Genomic DNA, 21,125 nt, shown 5'->3' with positions numbered 1-21,125 from the left:
AACTGTGTCTCCACCCGCTGACACCCCAGAAAAGATACAAATCCTAACCCTAGTCCCTCAGAATGTGACCTTATTTGGCAATAGTATCATTGCAGATGAAACTAGTTGAGATCTTACGGAAGTAGCGTGAGCCCCTAATCCAATATGATCAGTATCCTTACAAGATGGTCATGGGTGACACACACAGGAAGAACGCCACATGACAATGAAGGCGGAGACGAGTGATGCAGCTAAAAGCCAAGGAATGCTAAAGACTGTCGCAGATCACCAGGATTCTCCTGCAGGTTTCAGAGTGAGCATGGCCCTGATTTCAGACTTCTAGGCTCCAGAACTGCCAGACGATAAATTTCTGTTAAGTCACCCAGCTTTGCTCAGGAATGCCAGGAAGCTAATACAGTGATCTAAGTATCTTTTAAGCCACTGTTACCTTGAGTTTTTTCCATTTCCTGAAGTTGACCCTAATCTTACAAATATAGAGAGGATGGTCAGATTTTATCAAATGCAACCCTTTTTGCTGTCTCTGCAAATATTAGGTTATTAGTATCCTTAGCAAAATTTCACTGGTTTCCATGAGAGCAGGAGAGGTTTTGAAATGAACATAGTGACGAAATGGAAGTCACCACAAGTTAAGGTAGTAAATTAAAAAAGAGAAATCTCAGATGAGGCAATTTGAGGAGAAATAATAGCACCTATATTTAAAGAGTACCTATCATGTCTGGTATCTTGGTGACCTCATTAAATCCTCACCAAAACCTATGAAGTATATTTTTAACATTGTTACCATTTAAGAATATAAAAACCAAGGCCGAGTTAAGTGACTTGCCCAAGGTGGCAAGAAAACTAGAAACTTAACCTGACCCCAAAACCCATGCTTGTTTCACTCTACCATGCAGGGCTACCAGAAACAAGGCAGGAGGAAGGGGGAGGGTTGCAGGGAAGACTCAAGCAGGCTTGGGCCCACAGGAATGGAGCCAGTGGAAGTGAGAGGCTGGAGATGCATGGAAACTATCAGCAACTTCATGTGCCAGTTTAATACAAAGCACTTTCAGCATATAAGTGATTGATACCATCTGCGGTCAGAAGAGAGGAAAGCAGGGGCTGTTCTTTTTTATCACACAGTTCATACTGATAATGGCATTATCGCCAAGTCATCTATATTATTACATTAAAAAAAAAAGCAAAGTGTGGAACAGTTCATTTGTTTAAAAATGCCTAGAATATCTCCAAGGACAGATGAGGAACTAGTAATATTGTCTCCTAGGAGGGTAATCGGTTGGTGGGAAGAATTTCCACCTTTTGTTGTTTTAGTTTTGAAAAACTAACATTGAGAATTAAAAATAATCCTTTTTCAGTTTAGAAACTTTAGAAAATTCAGATAAATTCTGAAGAAAACAAATCTGTAATTCTACGACCCAAATATAAACAGTCATACGTACATACAAATACCTGAGTTGTTTGGTTTTAAACAGTAGAACAGATGGCCATAGTGTCTTATGGTAAATGGATAAATTGTTACAATATCCAATCTCCCCTTCTTCCTTAGCCAAGTGTGCATATTTGTATGCAAATATGACAATTTCTTAGCCTTCTTTGCACCTTGGAGTGGCCATGCTACTAAATAGCCAATAAGATGTGAATGCAAATATCACATAAAATTTCCAGGAAACCTTAAGAACGTCAGCAGTTTTCCTCTATTCCTGGCTCCCCCACTCCCTTCCTGTTGCCTAGAACAGTCAGCAGTTAAAGCTTGTAACATAATTTTGAGGAGCACATCCTTGGGTGCTGACTTAGGGCCTAAGAATGTCGCTTGCCCCTTCCGTAAACAAAGGATGTTGCAGCCATAAAGCCATCAACCATGGCAGCTGCCCCTGTGGTATACTCTGAGGGGAATCAGAATGGAAAAAAACAAGATACTGGCCCTAGATAGTTAAGACGCGCATCAAAGGAATGATTTCAGAGTCCGGGCTCTTGCATCTTTCCCATACATAGAAAAGCACTAAAATCATTAACTTGAGATGTCTGTTTTTGTGATTAAAAGTAATTTTTTGATGTTTAAACACATGGGGGAGAGTGTTGTTTTTTCCCCAACAAAAACGCCTATATATCCTGGCACTTCCCTTACCTTTTTGGAACAGTCCCTCAGAGCTATGAGTGGCTGTATCGCTGGCTACAATTCTCAGTAGGTCTGCCAAATAAAATTCTCAACTTTTAAGTTGTGCATTTTTTTTCCGTTGACACCACAAATGGTTTGGGACTATTTCTGGCTTTCTTTTGAATAAGAAAATAAACCTTTGTGTTTAAGCCACTGTTGTCATTTCCTTATTAAACATCATGCTGGTTGTTTGATTCTATTAGGAATAAACAACGAATGAGAGAAAATGCCTTTTCTACATCTATTGAGATGATCAAATTGTCCATTTGAGCTATTAATGTGGCCGACTGCACTCCCAAAGGCTTTACACAGTGTATTCTTTCAATACGCCACTAACTTTATTTATTTTAGCCACGCCACGTGGCTTGCAGGATCTTAGTTCCCCAACCAGGGATCGAACCCGTGCCCCCTGCAGTGGAAGCATGGAGTCTTCACCACTGGACCGCCAGGGAAGTCCTGCCACTAGCTTTAAAGTTAATATTTTACCTATGCATTCAAAAACAAGAATAGACTAAAAGGTATCTGCTTCAGATTTTGGTGACAGGGTTATGAATTTTAGAATTACATAGTCTTGTTTACAAAATTTAACTGAATGTTTTATAGGAAGTGTTGATTAGTTTCTAAGTATATTGTTATGGATTTCTGCTTTTGACTAGACTTATGCGTAAGGTTTCCAAAGTTTTGTTACCTTTCTATCCTTGACATTTACTGCATCTCAGTATTAATTTGAACCTTGCCAAAATTAAAATATTTGCTTGATTTCATGAGGTAAACTTCAAATAGTCATAGGGACTTCCCTGGCGGTCCAGTGGTGAAGACTCCGCGCTTCCACTGCAGGGGGCGAGGGTCCGGTTCGATCCCTGGTCGGGGAACTAAAATCCCACAAGCCTCACGGCACGGCCAAAAAAGTTATGGGTAAGTCAAGTCTGTTCATGTATTGGAAGCCAGGTGGGCAAGCAAACAGTAAATGAAGTATGAGTCTTAGCTTAGTCCTGTGAAGTACTGGAGTCCCTTCACATTTATTAACTCGCTTCTCAAAACAGTCCTATTATGCACTTCACAGGGAAGGAAGCGGAAGAGGACAAATTGCTTGTCTCAGGTCACATGGCTAGAGGTAGTACGTGAAGCTAAAGAATGGAATTACAAGTAAGGGTTGATTTAATTACTTCAAACTGTTGGGGCTTCAGAAGACCTCAAACTTTAAAAGCCTATGTATCTGGAGCCTGTAACACTGCAATGTTTTTCAGCTTTTAAAATCATAGTAGTACCTCTAGCTGTAGGATAAAGTAAGTGTTCAAGAATAAAAGTTAAAGGAGCAGAATGTGTACACATTTTTAGATGCAAGCTTTCTCAGAACGAACATGGTATAGCTGGGAATGCATTGGGCAAGGGAACTAAAGGCCTGGAGTTTTTCCATTTCAGCTTACATTAAATGTGTGATGAGATCTCTGGACCTTGGCCTTATCTTCTCTGAGGATACTTCCTGCTTATCTACTTGACTCCGTCTCTTTCCAGATGAAAGAGGTCAGGCTGTTACTGCTTAAAAAAAATATGAAACAAACTATGGCTAGCACTCTATTGTTTTCTTCTTAGTTTAAAACAAACACACTAGTTTGTAGAATTTTATATTTTGGGCCTGGGTAAGCACCTTCTATATTAGATATATTCTAAGAATTTGTGATTTATGAACGCTGTACTAAACACTATTTGTATGAGAATATCACCTTCGCTTTTAACCTTTCGTGTCTGATCTCTCAATTTACACTACTTTATTTTTAACGGGTAATATTCATATTTTTGGTCATTATTTATCCTTTTTTCAACGCTACTAAATCCACAGCTCATCTACTCTCAACGAGTGGCTCACAGATAGAGCAGCATTTTAGCCCAATCTTAAATCACTGAAGACACAAAAGGAGTCAATTACAGGTGTAGTCAAAGAGATACGAGAAAACGTGGTATTATCAAAACATGAAGGGACTTTCTTGTGGCTTTGGCAAAGTGTCCTCTATTCTTGACAGATGACGCCAGAAGGGTAAGGAGCAAACAAAGTTACAGAAGGGCACCGAACGCCAGAGTAAACAACTTGAATTTGGCTGCAAAGGCTTTTAGGGCATTAAGAAGCCATTCAGTTTTTCAGCAGGGGTCAAGTGCCCAGGTATGTTGCAAGTATAATGGCTCAGAGGAGAACTGAGAGGCAGGCTACGGCACCATCCAAAAAAAAAAAAAAAAAGCAAAACCAGGGCACTGACAATGTGAATGCAAGATGTGATACTATTTAGAAATAGACTAGACGAGACAAAAGTATTGAGGGGGATGGAGATGAAGCAAGAATCAAGGACCTATGAAGGCTTGGATAGGTGCTTTCAAATAAAAGAACAGAGACAGAATGAGAGAAGTGGCTGTGTTCCATTCTAAGCACTTGGAGGCAACAGTGGAACCTCCAGATAGATATCCATTAGACGGCTTAAAATATGGACCTGATGTCAGCAAGGAGGTGGAAGCCTGAGATACAGGTCTACCACCCATCTAGTAGTTAACTGCCCAGAATGCCTAGAAAAGTCCTAAGGACTAAAAGCTATGGAAACACATTTAAGGGACAGAGGAAAAAGAACAGTCAGAGGTAGGTCAAGAAATAGGGATGAGCAGGATCCCAGAAGGAAGAGTTCAGGATAGGGGAAAATACTGGATGGTCAGTGCCAACTCTCCAACAGACACATTATGGATTTGTCTCTCCCCATCAGAAGACCCATGAGGGCAGGGACCTTCTATCACTGCTGTATCTGCAGTGCCTACAGCAGTGCTCGGCTCACAGTAGCTAGTCCACAACAACTTGCTGAGTGAATAAAAGATACGGGTTGGTTCTTCTTAAGTGGTCGCTGAACTTCATAATTAGAAGGCACTGATAACATAAACCAGGGCCACTTTCAGGACACCCACCTCCCTACCCCCTTACCCTTGTCCAACTCTATCTAAGCAGAGCACCACTGGGAGTCTGTCTCCCAGAAGACAGAAGAACGTTCACACGCAGTGAGTCTACCTTTTAACTATGTGATAAAGGTTTTTTCATGTGTAGGTCTCATTCACCCTTTTTTTTTTTTCTTTTTTTGCGGTACGCGGGCCTCTCACTGTTGTGGCCTCTCCCGTTGCGGAGCACAGGCTCTGGACGCGCAGCCTCAGCAGCCATGGCTCACGGGCCCAGCCGCTCCGCGGCATGTGGGATCTTCCCGGACCGGGGCACAAACCCGTGTCCCCTGCATCGGCAGGCAGACTCTCAACCACTGCGCCACCAGGGAAGCCCTCATTCACCCATTTTTGATGGAAGTCCTAGGTAGGCATCGTCTTTATGATGGGCACCTCTAGGAGACTTTATGAAATAGCTAGAGCCCATAAAAGCTGTATAGAATATTTGAACACAAAATTTTAGATTAAAATGAACCTTATGAGTTATGCCGAATGAAGAAGTCACCCCATCATTTATCTGTTTTATGAGTTTTCACATTTGCTTTCAACGTAACATACCTTGATTTTTTACAGCTCTCAGCCCCACCATAGTGCTGGCACATTTCCAACTATATGTAGCAGGTAAAAGATCAGACTGTAGAGTACCAGATCTTGTGACAAAGAGCCCCAAACAGAGCCTTGCAGTTTCTGAGGCAGAATCCTACCCAGACAGGTGAGCTGCTTGGATCTTGCATCCTTCATCAGGCCATCTCAGCCAGGCTCAGCTCTCTTCACCCATCCATCAGGCCAAGCAAGACTTGTAAAACATGCACAAATGCCTAGCACATTGTAGGTGCTAAGTACTAACTGACTGCAGGCCTGAACTCTTCCTTCACACCATGACTGTAACAAGAATCCACCTCTCTTCCAGCTTCATTCAGATCCTCAGGGCTTCTCTTCACTGAAGCAGTTCTTAAGGTTCCACATCCCTCAGGAAGTCTTCCTTACTTCAACAGATGAATGATCCCTTCAAGCCTATTATCTCTAAATGCAACAGGCTTTGCATCTCCTATTTACTCAAAACTCCACAAAGCGTATTTGCTACACGGGTATTTATTCAATGACTTTCTGTATTTAGTCATCACTTTTCATTGCTAAACTCACTTCGTATCTCATTTGCATCACAGTTCTTCATCCTGGATTGTGAAGTCAACAGGCCAGGGCGAACCTGTTAGTTATGATTTACAACGACTGGCATGGTGTCACAATCAAAAGAGCTCTGGGTAAATGCTTGTGGTGAAAGAGGATGAGGATGGAGATGAGGGTCCTGAGGAAGGGTCCAGACAGGCTGCCCGACCCATGGAACATGAGGCCTGAATAAGGCCTGGGATCTGCTTTCCCCTCTGCCCTGAAGGGTCCATCTATGGGCAATTCTAAGGCACAGTGGTGAAGGACATGATTGGCCCACCAAGCGCGGTCCTCTGGTCTAGTGGCAGCCCCTCGCCTAGAACACAGTGCAACAAGCATTCCATTTAGAAGATCTTCCTGAACACATGCAAGCAGCATTCGCTAATGGAAATGGAGACAAGGTCTTTCTTGGAAGAGAGTGTCCCAGAAGACACTCTGCCCCAAGACCAACCAGGTCCCTTTAAAGGTCCCTGAGAACAGCAGCCTGGGAGCAACCAAGTCTTTCAAAGGCTGACAAGGCACAGAGTGGATGAATGAAAAGATAATAATACATGGAAAACAACAACAACAACTTTGGCTTATAAAACCTCCAACTTGAGGCAGGGACATCAGTGTCCACCAACATGCAAAACCAGATATGATCGTAGCAGATGGTTATCAGAAATGCTTTAGCATTTCCCACACCGCCCACATCCCTGCCCCTCAGCCCCCCGGGCCACACACACACACACACACACACACACACACACACGCACGCACGCACAATATCTGCAGAATAAGTCAGAGGTTGGCATCCAGAGCCTGATGTCAGGATAGAACTCTTGGCACTCTGCACTACATCACTGTGATTAGTCCTATCTAGACAGCAAAAGTAACACTGGCCTAAGCTTGAATGGCAGGGTCTGTCCAGTGAGGAGTTAGGCTGCACCCAAGACTGCCAGGTCTGGAAAGTCTTTCACTTCTCCTACTTCGCTGAAAGGCTGTCCACCCTGGTTGAATGTCAGCTTATACCGTAACCGGATGGGCTCCTGAGCAAAGATAAAAGATGTTATATTAGTGGGGAGTGAACACAGAGACAGGCCCAGAGTAAAAGCCTTTACCCACCCCATAGTCACCAAGTAACAGTATATGTATGTTAACTCCACCCAAGTGAGGGCTTCAAGCAACTGTATGACAGGCATACCCTGGCCTTGACCCTCTGGGACTACAAACACAAAGGGAGCCAGGCTTACATCCTGGGAATCCTCCCACGCTTTTGCAGTCCTGGAGACCAGCTAAGAGGACAGATTGGCCTCACCCTTTCAGAGGATTCCATGGGATTAGGGAGAGTGTGTACCACTCCCTTGGTCCCCAGCTATGACAATCTGGTCACAGATCTTTCAATAAGCCCCAAAAGAAAACGGACTCTGGCAAGGGACATTCTACCACCATCCCAACCAAAGCAAGACCTCAATATACCTCTCTCCACCTGCCCAGCTGCCTCCCTAGAGTTCAGGGGCCCCCGTTTCCCTGCTACCACAGACACCAGAACATACTTTGTGTGGATTGTCAAGCAGCAGCATCTGAGAGATCACTGCTGGAGGCATCAAAGGACTGAAAGCAGGAAGCTTGGAGCTGGACGCTGGCTGTAGTTTCACTCTCATTGACTATTAGGGGCAAAAAGAATCCAACATATAACTCATTCCTAACAAACTGCAGCTTTAATGAGGGAGATCAGGTGAACAGGAGAGCTTGGCCTCCACCCCACCAATTGATGAAAGGATCCAAAAGCCCTTCCACTCATACATGGAATGTATCTGAAGTTGTGTGATCAAAGGTTGGCTTCTGAGAGGCAGCATGAAGAGTGAGAGCATATCTTGAGTTGAATTCTAACTCTGCCTCTTACTAGCTCTGTGATTTGGGGCGAAATATTTAACCCTTCTGAACCTTGGATTGATCATTTAATTTATAAGATAGAGGTAATGATAGCACATGCCCTACAAAATTACCATGAGTATCAGAAAACACATAGTTTATTTTTGTCTGCTTTGAATCCTTCCTTTCAGGACAGGCCCCTTGCCCATTTCTTGTGATTCTGGTATGGCTGTTAATCTGTGGGGAGCTACTTCCCTCGAGAAAAAAAACATAACATGCAACTTGGCCAGCATACCTCATACCCCTTAACACGAGTTACTGGTCCAAGGTATGCAAGTAATACCAACAAGGCCAGCCCTAGCCCTTCCTTAGGTAATCAATATGCATGTCTCATGTCAGGGGAGTTTCCTTCTGAGATAAAAAGCGATAAGGACCACGTAACTCTGGAGCTGCTGATAACCATTTTCCTGCTTGGTGGAGGGAGTCTATGAGAGAACAGGGTCCAGAGAGGAAAAACAAAGTCAAGAGATGGAAAGTGACAGATTCTTAAGGAACTGTTTAAGAATTTACCTGAATCCAGCCATATCTGAAGTCAGACGTTCAGGAATTGTCAGTTAAATGAGCCAACAAAACTCCCAGTTTATCTTAACCTACTTCGAGTGAAGATTCTAGCCCTTCCACCTAATAGATAACAACCCAGCAAAGGACCTGGTGCTCAAAAATGATAGCCTTTATTGAAAAATTCAAAGGAGCGGGCCAGCCGCTGACTCACCTTTGGCACAGCTACTTGAAACATGATGTCCCAGACAGGTTGGGTGGCCGTGCTCATCATGGTCAACAGTAGCACCTGTACCTCTGGGTGGCCAGGGGCCCCAGTCTGGGAAAAGTGGAGCAGAATTCTGAATCCATTCCGGTCATACACGATAAGAGGAGGCAGGTTGCCTGGTAGAGAAGGACCCGACCGAAAGGATTAGCACTGTTACAGACTCCCCTGAAAGAGCAGCCATGCTTGAAAGAGATGTGCACCTATCACCAAATCCTGTTGCTTCTCCAGTCAGAACAGCTCCTGAAATTAACCCTCTGCACCACCATAATCCAAGTCTCGTTACCTCTAGTTGGACTCCTGTGACATTCCAAACTGATCTCTCCCCTCCATCCAACCATCCAGTACCAGTTTAAGAAAAAAAAAAAAAAAGCATTTTTTTGAGCAAGAAATGATTACGATTAAAATAATGTATGAACACTACAGAAAATACAGGATACCATAAAGGAGAAAATAAAAAACACCCTTAATACTCCCCAGAAATAAGCACTGCTAACATCTGGGCCTATATCCTTCTGGTTTCTCTTGTATGACTACATACACATAACATCTCTTATATTTAATTTTACAAAACTATAAAGACAGTAGATCTCTTCAAATTAATTAGGTCTTGGAAATACTAAAGGGATTGTTCTACTTTAGCTAAGAAATGATTCGTAAGTTAATTTTGGGAAAAGATACGTTAGACTAACCATTAAAAAAGAAGGGAGAGTAGGGCTATTTGCATTAACAAATACTCAGATATGTACGAAATTGCAATTGAAAACAGCATGCAGAACAGACCCAAATACGAGAATTTAACATGTCAAGAGCATATATTTGAAAATCACTGGCTGATTCAATAAATGGCAGGCAGCTTGCTAACCAACTGGAAGAAATTTTAATGAAGATCCTTATTTCATGCCAAACATCACTTATCAAAACGCACATTATAAAAATATAGTTTGACAATGAAACTGTCAGAGATTTAAAAGACTGAAAATATTCATGAGGTATGGAGGTGAGGTTATGGGGAAAAAGGTAACCCCCTTCCAGGAAGGAACTTGGTGACGAAGATCAAAATTTTAAATGTCTACACCCAGCATTTCCACTTTTAAGCATATATGCTAATGAAATAATCAGGAAAGTTTCAAAAATGGATCTCCATTTTTTGCAATGGGTGTTCACTGTAACACTGTTTATAACAGTAAACAACTGGAAACAAATTATCCTTCAGAAAGAAACTGAATAAATGAGTTACAGTACATGTTAGTGGCATAAGAATGAATTCATTTTTAAAAAATCAAGGTTTTGAAGAATAAGGGCATGAAACAATGCTATAGCTTAAAATATTAAATAAAGCAGGATATAAAACAGTATATATAATATGGTGACAATTTACTAAACATACATACATGGATAAAACAGGAAAATACATCAAGACATTAATAGAACTTTCATCTCTGGGTGGTAACGGTATAGATGATTTTAATTTTCTGCTCTATTCTATCTTTTCTAAAACTATATTGAATTTTGTTTTTAATTTTGTTTTTTAATAATTTCAGATTTACAAAAAGTTACAAAAACACAAAGAATTCCCATGTACCCTTCACCCAGCTCCCTCAAATGTTAACATTATATATAACTACAGTGCAATTATCAAAACCAGGAAATTAACAATGAACATTTATTATGTTTAAATAAAAATTAATAAAGTAAGTATGCAAAGGGCCCCCACTGCTGACTTTATTTCCTCTGCCTGGTTCCAGGGCCCTCTGTAATCTGAGCTCACCACACTGAGCCACAGGAAGGCCCTGTGCCCAAGGAAGGGGCCCAGGCCCTAGATCTAAAGACCCCAGTTGTTTCCCACTCACATACCAGCGTGCTGACCACAGGCAGTCTCACCTTACTTAGCTGGGCCTTCCGTTTCCTTTTCTTTGTAAGGGAGGTTAATAGCTACTTTTCCTGCTTTAATGAGGATCATTAGAGAGGAAGAGGATCACCAGCCAAATTCTTCCTTTCTTTCTAATTCCACCTCTTCTGAGTTATTTCAGATCACACTGAACATTCCCTTCTTGAATTCCAAATGAAGATTATCTCCGTAAGTGGATTCAAGGCCCCTAATTAAATTTCGCCTGCCAATATCCTTCAGTGTCAACTCCAAGACAGAGAAAACTAAAACAAGTATTAGCTAAGAGACATGGGCCACCTGCCTTATCCTCTGTCCCCAGGCAGTATCTCTCCCCGACTCATCTTCCCCAGTTTAAGAGCCACCCATACCAATCCAGAGTGGATAAAGCTGGGCATCTAACAGAAAGGGAAAAACAAGGGTGAAACTGTACTTACTGGGCTTAACAGACTCCAAAGGGACAAACACTTGAGCCAGAGGTGTATTCTGGGAAGACGGAGAAGAAGCCAATGGGCCAGCCTCCCAGGACCAACCTGGAGAGGACTTAGTACCTGGTGGCACTTCCCTGGGGATACTTTTCTGCGGAATATAATTCCTGCAAAGAAATAATATCAAGACTGGCAAAAACTGTAGAGAATTCCAGGAATCTGATTAGGTTTTGTGAAAAATAAGGGGAAAAAAATAAATATATATATATGCATGTGTATATGTGTGTATGTATATATTTTACGGGTGTATGACTTTAGACGAGTAATCTAACCCATGCCTCAGTTTTCTTACTGTAAAATAGAAACAGTTTAGTATCTATCTCATAGGCTGTTACAAGAATTAAATGAGAAAGTATATGAAGAGCACTGAGCGGAATGTGTGCATACAATAAGGACCCAATAAAGTAATTAATGTTGTAGTTGTCAGGCAGTCTCTGACAACAAGTAGCTCAGTCAGATGGTTTCCCATACATGATCACCAGCGTGACGTAAGCTAGGAAGATGACAGCACAAGTTACACTGACCACTTCATTCATACTTCATGATTTTGTCCATTTGGAATACAAATCAAAAACATTTATGGAAAACCAAACTCCAGACGTAAGTAACCCACCAAAATTAGAATTATTACTGACCCCATGTCAAGTGGTTATAAACAGTAAACTAGGAAGAAACCCCCTACGGGTACTAACAAGAATGACCTCCCAGCACATCTCCATTTCCACCCAGCTCTGTGGTCTCCACCAGGGACACAGGCTCTCAGGCTGTTTGGGCGAAGGCAAAGTGTTCCAGCCTTGCCAGAGGCAAAGGGACAGGACCTATGAAAATATGTTTATACTCATACCTAAGAGCACCTCTACTTTTATAAATCTGTACTATAGAAACACTCCAGGTTCCTCCAACCTGGAAGCTATGTAAATATCCACAAGAGGGAAATGATTAAATATATATATTATATGTATATGAATTATTATTCAACTGTTAGAATGAGGCAAGTTTACATAAATTGATGAAAACGCATCCAAGATGTGTGATATAAAAAACCACAGTGGAGTACAGTTTGTAAATTATAATCTCATTTGTGTAAAAATAAGCCACAGCAACACATTACTACATGTGTAGAAAAAAAGCAAAGAAGGACCATTCAACATTGTCTTTAGAGAGTGATATTTGGGACTTTTTATATTATCTATTTCTCTAGTAATCAAGTTTTGCTTCAAATTACACTGAAATCAGGAAAAAAAAAAAAAACAACCTATAAAGACAAAAAACATCATCATCATCACTGCTGTTGCTCCTTAAACTGCGTTTTGGAGGTCCTGGCCAAACGTGTACTTTCCTGACTTAGGATGCGGAATAAAAGGAGAACACACTGAACTCCGACAGAAAGGAAGCAGCCCTTCAGGGGGAGCAGCAGCCCTGGGCCCCGCTGCCTGGCCTCGCGCAGCGAGCGAGCACCGCACACAGGAGCCACTCTTCTACGCTCCTTGCCCACAAGACTCACAGAGGTCCCGGAGACGGCTGTGGGGAGAGGAGATCCAGCAAGTTCCTTTCTGCAGAAGGGCTCTGGACACCACCACCCGGCAGTGTGCTGGTGGTAGGGCTCCTCTTTTCCTGACCGCAATTCTGACTCGCAACCTGTCAAAACCAGGAATGACTAAAGTAAGGCCAGGGCATGAGTGACTATGAGCCATGGTGACATCATGGCCCAGCTCTCCTGACCCCAAAGCCCTGGCTTACTACATTTCCTGGGGCAGGTGGAGAAAGGTCAAGAGGACATGACTCCTCAGCAGACCTTTAGTAAGCAGGAGCCTGGATACAACAGAAAAGGGTAGGGAAGAAGGAGAGCAAAATCCCTCCAGGGGTTCAAGCCAGACAGTAGAGGTGAGGATGAGGAAGAGGCTTTGGACCTCTGAGTCCACAGTGCCACCAGGCTATGCTGTAGCCCTCCGCCCTCCCCCAGGCACTGCTGCCCTCATGAAGGTAGGTTTGAGGGACTTCCCCTCTCCTCTCCGGTCCCTAGGAAGAGCTTCCTTACCTTTTTGGTAACTGGGCCATCACTGATCCCTGTAAAGAAGGAACAGAGTGAGATGCACATCCGTAGCTCTACCTGATATGAATTGGAGACTGATACCATCATCCTTTCTAGAACATTTAGAAAGCCTAGACAAAACAAATTACCCAAAGTCTTTCAACTCATTCATGGCAAATCTGAAACTGAGTACAGGGAGGACCTCTCTGAACTTCCCGGTATACCCAATTCCTTCTAAAAACCGGCACACTCTCACCAGGGGGAATGGGCTTACTCTCTCCCTGGGAATCAGGACCATTCTGTGCCTGCTGCCCCTAAACAGCACCCTCACCTAAGGCTGCCAGGTCGTGATGCAGTAAAGATGGAGCCACAGTCCCAGCCTGCTCAGATCCACTGTCCACCTCCAAGTCAATCAGGGGGCAGTTCTTCATGCGGCCTGTTGGATTCTGAAAGACTAGAAAACAGACAGTTAGGAAAATAAGTCAGTCAGAATAAGAGCAAAGTCTCCACTTAAAGGTTATCAGTTTCCCTCAGGCCTCCTCCCAATCAAAAGACATCACATCACCCCACCCTTAAGCACACCCCAGATGAACCTTCCACCTCAGCTGACTGGCTTGACTTACAGCCTTGAGTGGCATCTGAAATACGAGGTAACCAGAGGAACTGCCTTCCCACCCCAGTAAACACAGAATCCTCTAACGGTCCATTCAACCTGGACAGTAGCAGAGCTGACTGATCCAGGTCAGAGGCCTTTGAGGTTCTGACCACAGTGAATCAGAATCATCTCGAGCGCTTGATAAAAATGCGGGTCCCAGCTCTAAGTAGTCTTGATTCAGAAGGTCCAAGAATCTGCATTTTAACCAGTACTCCAGATGATTCCGATTTAGCTAGCCTGGCACTAGGAAACACCTGAAGAAGGTCATATTTTTTTTGGTGTGAGCTCCCATAAGTAAGCACTCATGAGAGGTGCAATCCAAACCTGGGCACGGTATAGCCACCGCTTCTGTTTACAGCCAAAGCTATTTCCAGCCTAGCAGTCAACCCGTGATGGCACGTGGGGCAGAGGCTGGCTAGATAAAACCAATTCTCAAAGGAAAGGGAAAAGAGGACATGCTCTCTCATTTCTATACCATAACCCAGAGCGTTCAGGGATCCATTTCTCTCCCGGTGTTTGTAGGCTGCCCCACGGCAGAGGGTGGGAGAGGCTCTCTGCACATACCTCTGGAGACAGGTATGTCTCCCAAAGAGCTGACCACTGTGTTCCCAAAGGTGACACGGCCCTCCATCACCTGTTTGTACAGCAGAACTCCCTGGGTGAGGAGGTCATTTGCCTGGAGAACCTCCGCTGAAGAATGAGAGAAAAATCAGAATCCCCTGGTTTAGCTACCAACAATCTCAGTCTTTTTTAAGCCACTCCACAAAGCAGCTGTCACACGGCTCTACCAGGTTCAGTATATCCATGCCTCCTGCCCCCAGATCACGAGATCAGCCCCCTGGCACACCCAGTCACTCAATCCCTGAACCTCAACACTTTCTTCGCAGGATGTAGGAGGAACCAAATTTTTTCACTTTCTTTGTCTGTACTGTCCAATATGATGGCCAACACTTGAAATATGGGTCTTTCAAGTGAGGAACTAAAACTTTAATTTTAATTCAAAACTTAAAGCTACTTTGTCAATGTGGATGCAAATATTAAAAAAAAATTTTGGTACTTTATTCAGTTATTGGGAAGCGTGTAGGAAACAAGTTGGTACACGAATCTACTTTTTAACCTGTAAATTTTATAAAATCTAAGTACAGATCAAGTATTCCTGATGAAAATCTGACATCCAAATTGAAACATCCTGTAAGTATAAAATACGCAGTGGATTTCAGAAATGTCAAGAGTATCTCATGATCTGGTGCAAGAAAGCCTTTCCTAGGAGAGAGACAGAACAGCAACAGGGCCAGGGGCTATGTATAACACTGCAGGCCACGGTACTAGGAAGGCACTGCAAGAGCGACCAACTATTCATTTCCTGTCAATCTTTAAACTGGTTGGAAGTTGTGAACTAACACGAGGTTGAATTCACCTGGCAAAGTGTTTTATTTGGCATGTGCAAGGTGATTAAAATTTAAATTTTGTGATCTCTGACTTCATTGCAACCGGAGGAAATAACGGGTTTAGACAATAATTACATCACAAAAAACCCAGAAAACCAGATACCATGGGCCTCTTCACACAACCTGTGAAGCATTCTTGCTCCCCAGCACACGCCCTGCCATTTGAACCTGAATCTGAACAAGCCTCCTGATCCAATTTATAAGAAAGCAGGAATTTCAGAAATCTCAGGAACAGAGAAACATTAAATACCATGGGAGATGCCATCAGAAAATTGAGACCAAGAGAAACTCTGCAAGTCAAAGGACATGTTTTTCATGTATGAAGTAAAAAAGAATGGGGGCTACCCATTAAAAGGGACTTAAATATCAACCAATTACAAAGCGTGGTTTTTCTTTTTGATACTGATTTACAACAAACTTTAAAAAAAGAAAGAGGGTCAACAAGGAATGATTAGAGGGAAAAATGCCCAGGAAAATCTGAACACTGACTGGTTACTTTGAAATGTTTGGAATTTGCTTAAAAATAGAATTGGGAGGACTTCCCCCGGTGGCCCAGAGGTTAAGACTCTGAGCTTCCAGTGCAGGGGGCACGGGTTTGGTCCCTGGTTGGGGAACTAAGATCCTATAAAAATAAGTAAGTAAAGTAAATAAATAAATAAATAAAAGTAAATGCATAGACAGTCATCGAACAGACATCTAATAAGGTGCCAGATCTTATTAAAATAAAAAAAAATAGAATTGGGGATGTAGGGGGGAAGATGGAGGGAGAAAGCAGTACAGATAAAACGAGATCAAAAGACTGGCCATGAGTTGGTAATTATTAACAAAAGGTGAAGAGTACATGGGAATAGAATAAATCCCTTTTGTGTGTTTTGAGATTTTCCATAAAATAAAATAGTTTTAAACATTTCAATACCTGTGTACAGGATTACAGTTCTCCCCTGCGCCTTCCACTTGGTATCTCCACTTAGACTCCCCACCCAGCCCCTGAAGGCACTTTGGGTGTGAAACCTTCCAAGGAGCCCCTCGCAGCTGTTTCTCAGACCTCTGAGAATGTTCAGCCTTTCTTCAAGCCTTCAATTGTAGCCGCTCTTTCTTCTATCCCCTTCACACCCAATCTACATGGCAAATTTCCACCCTTTTCTATGCTTTCAGACTTGCGGCTCATTTCTTGCTCAAACATAGTAGATTCCTCTGGAAATCAGAAGAATCAACTCAGGCCACACCCTCCCCAAGCCCAACCACCATAACACCTAGGGGCTACTGTCTTGTTTCTGCGTCAGCAGTAAGGCAGGAAGCCCCACGTCTGCCCTGCACTCTTGGGTGCTGTCTATGCCTAAAGAATAAGACTGCACCAAGGGACTTCCCTGGTAGTGCAGTGGTTAAGAATCTGCCTGCGAATGCAGGGGACACAGGTTCAATCCCTGGTCCGGGAAGATCCCACATGCTGCGCAGCAACTAAACCCGTGTGCCACAACTATTGAGCCTGCGCTCTAGAGCCCGCGAGCCACAACTACGGAAGCCCGCACGCCTAGAGCCTGTGCTCCACTACAAGAGAAGCCACTGCAATGAGAAGCCTGAGCAACACAACGAAGAGTAGCCCCTACTCGCCCCAACCGGAGAAAGCCCGCACACAACAACAAAGACCCAACACAGCCAAAAATAAATATATACATATTTTTTAATTAAAGAAAAAAAACATCATACCGAGCGCCTCGTCATCGTCGGTGGTGTCGCTTGCCAGGCGGAACAGGGTGGGCCGCAGCTTTTCACACCTCTCATACACGACCTATAAAACAGAGCTCGTTATGTAAATGCTCAGTAAGCGTGTTATAAAAAAAGAAAGATCCCAAGACGTGTAAATGTGAAGAAATGGGAAATCTCTACACTGCTTTCAGAAATACGAAATGACACAAACACTCTGGAAAACGGTCTGGCAGTTTGTTAAAGAGTTAACTGTGCATGCAGCATGTGACCTAGCAATCCCACGTCGAGGCATTTACCCAGGAGAAAGGGAGGTGTATGTTCACGCAAAACCCTGTATACAACTGTTTACAGCAGGTTAACTCATCATCACCCAGAGCTGGAAACAACCCAAATATCCACCAACAGATGAACGGATATACATATTGTGGTGTACGCATACAACGGAGTACCACTCGGCAGTAAAAAGGAATACTCTACTGGGACCTCCCTGGCGGTTCAGCGGTTAAGACTCTGCGCTCCCCAGCACAGCACAGGAAGATCAGCTCGGTGCTTTGTGACCACCTAGAGGGGTGGGATAGGGAGCGTGGGAGAGAGACGCAAGAGGGAGGGGATATGGGGATATATGTGTACATATAACTGACTCCCTTTGTTATGTAGCAGAAACTAACACACCATTGTAAAGCAATTATACTCCGATAAAAATGTTAAAAATGATAATAATGAACACTGCTTTGCAATCAAAAAAAAAAAAAAAGACTCCACGCCCTGAAAGCAGGGGCCATGGGTTTGATCCCCAGTCAGGGAACTGAGACCCCACATGCCAAGCGGTGCAGCCAAAAAAAAAAAACAAAAGAATGGGTCTCGGGTCTCAAATAATAACGCCAAGAGGGAGAAGAGAAGCCAGACCAAAAAAAAACGTGTAATACTGTATCATTCCATTTATATAAGAGTCTAGGAAAAATATACTAATCAGAACAGAAAACAAATCAGTGGTTGCCTGGGGATGGGGAGAGAGGCAGGAACAGAAGGGAAGGGAATGAGGAAGTTGGCGGCGGCTGAGGGACATAAATTTTGATTGTATGATGACTTCTTGAAATATATGTGTATTCCCAGTACGTCAGTGATACTCAGTGCCACCTGAAATTTAGTTTTAAAAAGAGTACCTGCAAGGCTGCCTGGTCTGGCGGGGCCTGCCCTGGCCTGCGGTACATGCTCAGCATTTCCTGCAGCACCTTCACGTGGCTCCGTACCTCCTCCACAGCACTGACTCTCTTGGACACCTTTTCTGATTTTTCTTGTTCCTTTTGGGAGAAAGAGGATGAAGTGAGGGAGTAGAAGCTCTGAAGAAAGCCTGAACAAGCGCTGGGAAAGGGGCGCTGCACTGTGGAGAGCTCAGGGAAGCCACCAAAACACGGAGCGAATGGAGTGTTCACTCAGCAGGTAGAGAAGATGCTCAAGGCCCGGAATTCCTGGGACAGACAATGCAGTTTGGGGAGCTGGGACTACTCCTTTGTACCACCAGCCTAAATCCCTCTGGAAAAGAAATTCCCAAACCTGGATTCTATCCACACCAATACCCGTCGCTGGGACGGAAACTGGTGTCTGTGAAATGCTTTGAGTTCCTAGACGGAAGTACTAGAGAAACACACAGCAGTTTCTGCTTCCAGTCACCACCTTGCTGCCCTTCAGGGAGCCCACAGCTGTTCCCCGGTTCAGGGCTAAGCAGCCATCCCTTCTCCCAGACGACTGTGTACCCACACCCTCAAGCACACACACACATATACACTGTCCAGCCCCTGTCAAGTGCTGCTTCTGCAGAACCCCCTGGAAAATGCCCACCTCCTTGACCAAATTCTTGATCAGCCGGTTTGCAGCCTGAAGATCCTCAGGATGGTTGCTCTTCAGAAGCCTTGTCAGAAGCTGAAGAGGGAACAACACTAGGTGAAACCAATTCCCTCTGTGTCAAACGGCCCAGACTGATAGCACCAGCAACAGCAGAGTCAGCACTAATAACAGCTCGCACATTTTATACGCATTACCTTACCAAATCCTCACAACACAGTAACCTAAGGATTACGACCATCCCCACAGACCACTGGTTTTTCCATGGGGTGGGGCGGTGGATGTCCCCAGGGAACCTCTGGCAAAGTCCGCAGACATTTTCGGTTGTCACAACTGGGGGTACTCCTGGCATCTAGTGGTTAGAGGGATACTGTACACACTCTATCCTACAGTGCCTAACGACCTCCAACAAGAAAGCTAACTGGCCCAAAATGTCAACAGTGCCAAGGCTGTCTTGGACCGCATACTATGATGTGACAGACCTTGGCGATCTCGTCCACCTTATTCCCAATAGGTAGAGGAGTCACTCACTCTTTGTTGGATGGGTGGCAGGACAGGTGGAGATACTGAGTGTCAGGGAGTCTAAGCAGCTGACACAAGACCATCTTTCTCAGAAGTCCATGCCACACCTCCTCCCCTGTTCCTCCCACCCTCTGCAATGGTGAAGCACCTGTAGGAGAGGAGCCAGAGGGAAAGCCGCCCAGAACCCAGCACAGCCCTGCTCACTCTGCCCACAGTGAGCACCTCGATCCAAGGGAAGAGTACAGCTGACAGTTGCAGCTGGAAGGCAGAGGGTACCAGAAGAGACCCCTCCTCGGAATAGAGTCTTCCTGGTTCTACACTCACCAGACCTTGTGAGGGACCAAGAACGCTAATGACCAAAAGCACTGCCACCTTTCAGGGGCACCCTGGAGTTATCCCTGGGTCTTGGCCTAGGTTTGGACCACCTTGCTTTTCCCTTCCCTCTCCTTACTGATGTCTGAGGAGCAACAATTCTGGGAGACAAAAATGGAAGGAAAATGGGTGAGATCATGCTTACTGACACTAAAAAGATCTGAGCCAACATACAACCAATTCTTTACTGCCCACTCTCCTCCCCCAACACCACACTCTGGATATGACCGACGACCCACATTACCCACTAGGGTTATCCTTTCGTACCTTCTTTCCCTCAGGAACACTGAACAGATAAAGTGAAAGATATAAAGAACAGGACACTTATTATTTGGCCTATCCACAAAGAAAACATCCAGACCTTCAGCTACCTCTCTCTGCTCCACAGGGAACTCAAAACCCACCTCCCCACACTCTCCCACACTTTGGTTTGGGGTCAGGGGACATTGCAGGAGAGTCCCTAAAAGAAGGGATCTGTGGGGGTGGGATGAATTGGGAGATTGGGATTGAGATATATATACTAATATGTATAAAATGGACAACAAATAAGAACCTGCTGTGTAAAAAGGTAAATAAAATAAAATTCAAATAAAAAAAAAGAAGGGGTCTGGTCAGACTCCAGGTAGGCCACCAAGGTCAGGGAGAAGCTCCTTACCTTTGACTTTTCTTCATCGGCATCAAAGATGGAGCTCTTGGGCCAGGGAGAAGGTGGGGGCAAGATTTTATCCACTGGTAGTTTAGGATCTTGCTTTATGATTCCTAAAACATGCAACTCATGAATATACAGATATAGGTACCCGTTGACTTCAGCAGGATCCAGTATAAAGCCCAGAATCTCCTGGTTCCTGATGTCCCACCAGGAAAACACTGTCAACAACCTTACAGAGATACACCCAGGGTATGATCAAGGCTCTGCATCCTCCCTTGGGAGAATCCATGGAACCAGTACAAAGTTGGAGAGGTCAGAGCCAACTAAATTAGAGCAGAACCGGACCGTAAGGCTAGTGGTCAACGGGCCTTACACTATACAAATACTGATCATTTTATGCAGGTATACAATCTCCCAGAGCCCAGAAATTAGTGTAGAATCCCTAATACTCCTAAAAATGTTAAGTGAGTGTATGCGACAGGGAGAAAAATAGTCCATGCTGAATCCAGGCTCCTCCCACAGAGCCCAAGAGAAAAGGAACATGGACTCCCAGCTTCTACAC

General features: G+C 43.9%; 1 protein-coding gene across 2 annotated transcripts in view; it reads right to left on the bottom strand.

Annotated features, from left to right (window-relative positions):
• Positions 1–6,192: 6,192 nt before the first annotated feature.
• Positions 6,193–21,125, bottom strand: part of GGA2 (golgi associated, gamma adaptin ear containing, ARF binding protein 2) — a gene marked incomplete at its 5' end in the record, with an annotated part of 30,081 nt that continues 15,148 nt past the window's right edge. The window contains 13 exons of one of the 2 annotated variants that reach the window (XM_082670014.1): positions 6,193–6,599; positions 7,166–7,311; positions 7,819–7,929; positions 8,910–9,079; positions 11,286–11,443; positions 12,841–12,974; positions 13,375–13,403; positions 13,700–13,822; positions 14,588–14,713; positions 17,179–17,260; positions 18,342–18,479; positions 19,018–19,098; positions 20,570–20,673. In XM_082670014.1, coding sequence (XP_082526140.1) covers positions 7,201–7,311; positions 7,819–7,929; positions 8,910–9,079; positions 11,286–11,443; positions 12,841–12,974; positions 13,375–13,403; positions 13,700–13,822; positions 14,588–14,713; positions 17,179–17,260; positions 18,342–18,479; positions 19,018–19,098; positions 20,570–20,673 — 1,367 coding nt within the window. In that variant the 3' untranslated portion in view covers positions 6,193–6,599; positions 7,166–7,200. Of the gene's footprint in view, positions 7,312–7,818; positions 7,930–8,909; positions 9,080–11,285; positions 11,444–12,840; positions 12,975–13,374; positions 13,404–13,699; positions 13,823–14,587; positions 14,714–17,178; positions 17,261–18,341; positions 18,480–19,017; positions 19,099–20,569; positions 20,674–21,125 lie in introns of both variants that reach the window. The other variant, XM_082670013.1, reaches the window with a different exon arrangement.

The sequence above is a fragment of the Grampus griseus genome (assembly GCF_964374135.1).
Source record: "Grampus griseus genome assembly, chromosome: 14".
Taxonomy (NCBI): domain Eukaryota; kingdom Metazoa; phylum Chordata; class Mammalia; order Artiodactyla; family Delphinidae; genus Grampus; species Grampus griseus.
The sequence above is the reverse complement of the archived record's forward strand: the minus strand, read 5'-3'. Positions and strand labels throughout refer to the sequence as shown.